The sequence below is a fragment of the Polypterus senegalus genome, chromosome 10 (genome assembly GCF_016835505.1).
Source record: "Polypterus senegalus isolate Bchr_013 chromosome 10, ASM1683550v1, whole genome shotgun sequence".
Taxonomy (NCBI): domain Eukaryota; kingdom Metazoa; phylum Chordata; class Cladistia; order Polypteriformes; family Polypteridae; genus Polypterus; species Polypterus senegalus.
This window is the reverse complement of record NC_053163.1, coordinates 132874371-132880370: the sequence shown is the minus strand read 5'-3', so window position 1 is coordinate 132880370 and position 6000 is coordinate 132874371. Positions and strand designations below refer to the sequence as shown.

The 6000-nt window shown below is 38.9% G+C and overlaps 1 protein-coding gene across 1 annotated transcript in view; it reads right to left on the bottom strand.

The window, feature by feature from the left end:
• ncanb (neurocan b) overlaps positions 1–6000 on the bottom strand; it is a 135175-nt gene that overhangs the window by 11343 nt on the left and 117832 nt on the right. Inside the window, exon 9 of the mRNA XM_039767704.1 lies at positions 4993–5109. Coding sequence (XP_039623638.1) covers positions 4993–5109 — 117 coding nt within the window. The remainder of the gene's footprint in view (positions 1–4992; positions 5110–6000) is intronic.

Sequence of the window (6000 nt, the reverse complement as noted above, 5' to 3'; positions counted from 1 at the left end):
TTGCATTTCTGATACCCAGTCCTGACTGATAAACAGATCTTAAACAAAGTTATGAAAATGACAACAGAGTTGTGTGCATAGCACTGAACATCCAGTCACTTCAATGGTTTCCCCAACCTCTGTAACACCAACTCGGGCCTCCTGCTGCTTCAAGCCATACCAGGTAAATTAAATAAACTTTGTAATTATAATAGTAAAAAATGAAAACCAGGAAAGCAAAACTTAATATATCTAGAAAAGAAATGTAGAAAGCAAGAGCTCTCTAAGCATGGATCTATAAACCATCTCTATATATATAAAATCCAACATCTGTCTGTCTGTCTCTCTGTCTGTATTTCTGTCCGCTTTTCACGAGAGAACTACTTAACGAATTTAGATCTGTTTTTTTTCTATAATTTGCTTGAACATTCCGGTTGACTTTGCGACTTCTTTCATTACGCTAAATATCGTAGTTTACTTGCAGTTCCAATTTATTTGCGTGAATCCGAGAGAGAGGGGGAGGCCTCCTCACTCACGTGTCAGTCTCGGGGCGTATCTTACATCCACTTAGCTAGCGAACGAGAGAACTACTTAATGGATTTAAATCATGCTTTTTTCTAGAATTTGCTTGAACATTCCAGTTGATTTTGCGACTTCTCTCATCATGCTAAGAATCATAGTTCTTTTAGCTGCAGGCCAAGGGGAGGAGGATGCGTGACGTTAGGAGCGGGGAGCTTGGTGGGGCCCTCCTCCCTGTCCTGTTTCACTACTATGCGGGCGAAGCCACAGGGGACGGCTAGTTATATATACAGTACAGTGAATAAACACGAAGTCAGTATTTATGTTACACTAAAACAACCATTATCTGCATTATCTGAAGATTATAATGGTTCAACATTTCTCTGGCACTGTAACCTACCAACAAAATGCCACAATGACCTTCAATCCATTGTATTCCCTTACAGTCAACAGCCCACTTCCACATAGGCTATAACTCTCCATTTGTAACGTCTTTCAAAAGTTTCATTTTGAGACAATACTGTATAATCTACAATTAGTCATAGACCCGGTTGAACCAACAACTAACAATAGCACTAAAAATGCAAAGTTTACATTGTTTGAGTTAGAATCTGGTGTCCATGAAAACAGCTGAGCCACCTCAAGCCTATCTGGGCTCTTTTTTAAATTACAGTACATCGGATTGTAAAATGGCATTAAAAACAAGTGTTTTATATACTCTACTAATGCATGTAATTGCATTCTGTTTTCACTGTTATTTTTAGACATGACTCATCGTTACAAAACAACAATATTTCATAAACAAAAATTGGGATATCTGTCTCTTTGAATAATTAATTAAAACGAAAATGCCTCATTTAACTTTTAACTCAGTCCCCCAATGTATCTGAGCGTTATGCTGTGAGTATATTTTCTAAACTCTTTTTTTGATTAAAACCATTTTAAAATCTACACTTTTTTGCTCTTCCAACATTCTGCTTAGTGCCACATTGTTGTCCACTGCTATTATAACTGCCAGCCACGTGACTACATGTGCATGGCACCTGACGTCACATCATAGCCAGTATAAAACATGCCAGCACTGTTTATTTCATGTCATGTCAAGTTTTTGGATAAATACTAAAATAATTAGTCACAGTTCTTTTGCCTTTTATCGCCTTTGACATTTATCTGACCTCAGCCTTTGCAGTTTGTTTTGGTTTGGACATTGTGGTATTTTTGACGTCCCAATATGGACCTCTGCCTATTTTTTGACTGCTGTTTTTGCTTAGTCTGTTTGAGGGACTTGCTTGCCTTTTGCGCCACTGCAAGCAGTAAAGTCAGCCTACTTACAATTACACGTGACATTCCCCCAGTGTCACTCTTTTCAACAACAGCTGATTTGGTTCTACTGTTTTGCTCCACATCACGAGTGAGTGACTTCCTATGATCATGCACTGGTCATCCGGTGGGCCCAATCATTAATCAATGCTAAGCTGCAATGTGATTTCTTATTTATGATTATAATCTGTATATTTGAAAGAGCATTGGTAGACGTCACACCTCTGAATTCTGCTCTCGTTTGAGCAACTCATTCTTGATGTTCCTTGTTGTTGCATTAAAGTCCTTTTCATTAGACCTCATATTGCTTAACCTTAATTTTAAATCAAGCCTAAAAATATTAGAAGTTACCACTTAGCATACTGAACTCGACTACTGAGCAAAAGTAGTTTGGAATCTGAAAGTATGACCACTTATCTAAAACAGACTCTTGGGTTACCCTTGCACTGAGCTCTCACTCAGAAGTACAGACACCGTGCGTCTTGTCATTATACTCACTTTTGTCATGGTGTAAGATCTGAAGGTTAAACTGCCACATCTACTACAACCTCACCTTTCAGTAGGGTTGTCCCTTGCCCAGTCTTATTCACGCTACACGGCCGTTTTAGTTAATTGCTTTGGTTCAACCTACGCATTATTTCATTGATCATTAGCACTTTACAGCTTATGTTTGCTTAATGAAGCACTGGGCTGTATGCCCACGAAACTTACTGGGAAGTGTGTCACTGATCACTGTGTTATGTGAATATTCTTAAAGAAAGAAAATATCTAATTGTAAGCTTCGCGTTTTGAGAAAGGAATGTTTGGGACTGTAAAATTCACTCTTCTCGATTGACATCTGTACTTTACTATTCCAAAAGACATCAAAAGTCATGTAAGACAAATGTTTTTGCACCTAAGACTCTTGCACAGTTCTATGAATATATGCGTGTGTATGTATATACTGTACACTATATAATAAGTGTGTAAATATACATATTGTCACACACACACAGACAATTTCAAGGCTTGTCGACTTGTAATTCCACCCCGAGCCACAGGTTGGCACTGCCTTTTAATGGTCTCCTCTCCTTCGCTCTTCAGATCTTGAAATCAACAAATCGTTTCTGGGGCTTCTGGAGCCACCACTTCTGCCTCACCACCATCTTTCTCAAGTCTACTGTTGGACTTGCATCTGTGAAGATGTTCATTACACTAAATGTCAAATCGTGTTTATTGTTTTTATTAATGTACAGGGTTTGCCTGAGGGTGCCCAACCCTGCATCTTTTCATATTTTCTTTTACAATATACAGTACAGGCAAAAAGTTTGGACACACCTCCTCATTCAATGTGTTTTCTTCATGACCATTTACATTGGTAGATTCTCGCTGAAGGCATCAAAACTATGAATGAACACATGTGGAGTTATGTACTTAACAAAAAAAAGGTGAAATAACTGAAAACATGTTATATATTCTAGTTTCTTCAAAATAGCCACCCTTTGCTTTGCACACTCTTGGCATTCTCTCGATGAGCTTCCCATTTCAGGTGACTACCTGTTGAAGCTCATCGAGAGAATGCCAAGAGTGTGCAAAGCAGTAATCTGAGCAAAGGGTGGCTATTTTGAAGAAACTAGAATATAAAACATGTTTTCAGTTATTTCACCTTTTTTTGTTAAGTACATAACTCCACATGTGTTCATTCATAGTTTTGATGCCTTCAGTGAGAATCTACCAATGTAAATGGTCATGAAAATAAAGAAAACACATTGAATGAGGAGGTGTGTCCAAACATTTGGCCTGTACTGTATATGTGTATATTTACACATAAACGTGAAGGAGGACCCCAACATTTCAAAAATAACATTATTATGCAACTTACAGCAATTCCCTTTCAGCCACTGTTAAAATCCTCACCTTGAGATGTAATACACTCACCCCAGCACTTCTCCCATTCCTGTTAATATTATCTGTACCCTCCTTTTGTGGGTCCAGAAGCTCTAGAAAATTTTTTCATGGATTTCTAAAATGCTAGCAAATCATCTTTCCTTCAGGCTCTGTTTTAATTTCAGAGACAGAAAATGTCACGAGGAGTGGGATCTGGTGAATACGGGAACAACCACATTGTTCTTGGTCAAAAACTCTTTGCGTGACAACACAGTATATGCAGGCAAGCTGTCAAGGTGTAAAATGCAGTTTTGTGATCTCCAACTACTACGGACATTTTTCTTCTGATGCTTTCTCGCAGACCCCTCAGCAGTTCAATGTAATGTCACTGACTAATGGTCTGATCATGGGAAACAAACTATTAACAAAACCATTAATTTTGTGAAAAAATGATCACCGTTGTCTTGATGTTTCATATGACCTGGCTTGGACAATAAAATCAGTGCAGTCACACACACAACTGTAGAAAAATGTCAGAAACACGCATCTTGATCAGCTCAGCACAGTGTCACTTGATGGACTGAAGACTGTAGGTATACGATATCTAGCAGCTGTTACACACATGCAAGTGGGAGGCAGCTAAAGGGCCTGAATAATAGTAGTTCCTTGTCAGACCAGGGGGTGGTGAGCTGCACTGACTATCTCTCTTAATCCTCTGCAGACCATCGATAGGAAATCCTGCATGGTTCCGGCCCCATGGATGACATCACTTCTGGTTCCAGGCCCATGGATGATGTCACTTCCTGTCATGGCCTTTAAAGCCGCCATATTTACAGCCTTTAAGTCAGTTCTGTTTTGGACTCAGACCTGTAAACATCTCAATACAAACTACCCATTTGCAGCCAGGGCACAATATACGGGTGACTGCCCAAAACCTTTTTCGATGTCTTTGGACAATTCTTGTGACATAGCATAGTCGATAACTAAACCCTACTCCAGTGCTATTGATTAATTCCAGGAACAGTTGAGTCCCCTCTCATATATACAGTACCTATGTGCAAATGTGTGCATTCTAAATATGCCACCTATTAACTGATTTTTATGGGTGTGGTGTCTTCATGTTAGTATTGTATCACCGTCACTATTCTGAGAAGACATACAAATAAAAATTTCATTGTGATATATACATATGACAGTAAACTTGATCTTCTCTTTAACAAAGAGGTCTTTTGCCTTAAATATCAAGCTGGACGGCCATGCTTCACTTCACATTCACACATAGGACATGACAGTTTCATGCCATCTTACCAATTTCACAGTTCTCTCCAGAATAACCTGGCTGACACTCACAGCTGGATAGGGTTCCATTTGACAGGCAAGTACCTCCATGAAGACATGGGTTTGTCCCACAGGGTTCAACCGTAGCTGTAAAAAGTGTTGCAAAATCATTAAAAAAAGACAGAAACACATCATCTTATTGGTCCAGTGCTTGAAGAAATGGCTAATGGGAAAGTGAGTGCAAGTGAATCAGATAAGCAGTTGTGAGTGAAATAAAAGAGCCCAAGAAAAGAATGACAAAGAAATAACTAGCTCTTCAACAGCAGAAGACATTAAACATGTGAGGAATCATTCATGTCACCCATAGCCAACAAACACTAGACCCACCAAAGAGGAAGTTGTCAAAGTTGTGAAAGAGAAGAAAAAATATCGGAGACTGTAGCTGAAGCAAGGTGGCCTAGGCCACCACGTTTAGTTTCAGGACACCATCAAAAATCATTAGGAAGGAAACAAGACTTGACTTGGAGGAAACAGTGGTGTGTCTGTAATTATTTACAAAATCCAGTGAACCATTTGGAATATATGGCAATGTCATTTTTAATCTCTTAAAATATGAGTAATATTTGTCTTTGAAAGCATTCAGAATGGGAGGCATGTTGGTGCAGTGGCCTCACAGCTCCAGAGTCTTAAGTGTGAATCCCAGTTAGGCGTTGTATATGTAGATTTTACACATTCTTTCACAGGGTCCACATTGGTTTTCCTCAACATCTCCAAGGCATACATTAGAACACTCTAGACAAGAACAGGCCATTCAGCCCAACAAAGCTCACCAGTCCTATCTACTTATTTCTTCCAAAAAAAATATCAAGTCAAGTTTTGAAAGTCCCTGAAGTCTTACTGTCTACCACACTACTTGGTAGCTTATTCCAAGTGTCTATCATTCTTTGTGTAAAGAAAAACTTCCTAATGTTTGTGTGAAATTTACCCTTAACATGTCTGATGAGAAAGTCTAACTTGGCTCTAATTGAGTGCATGAGT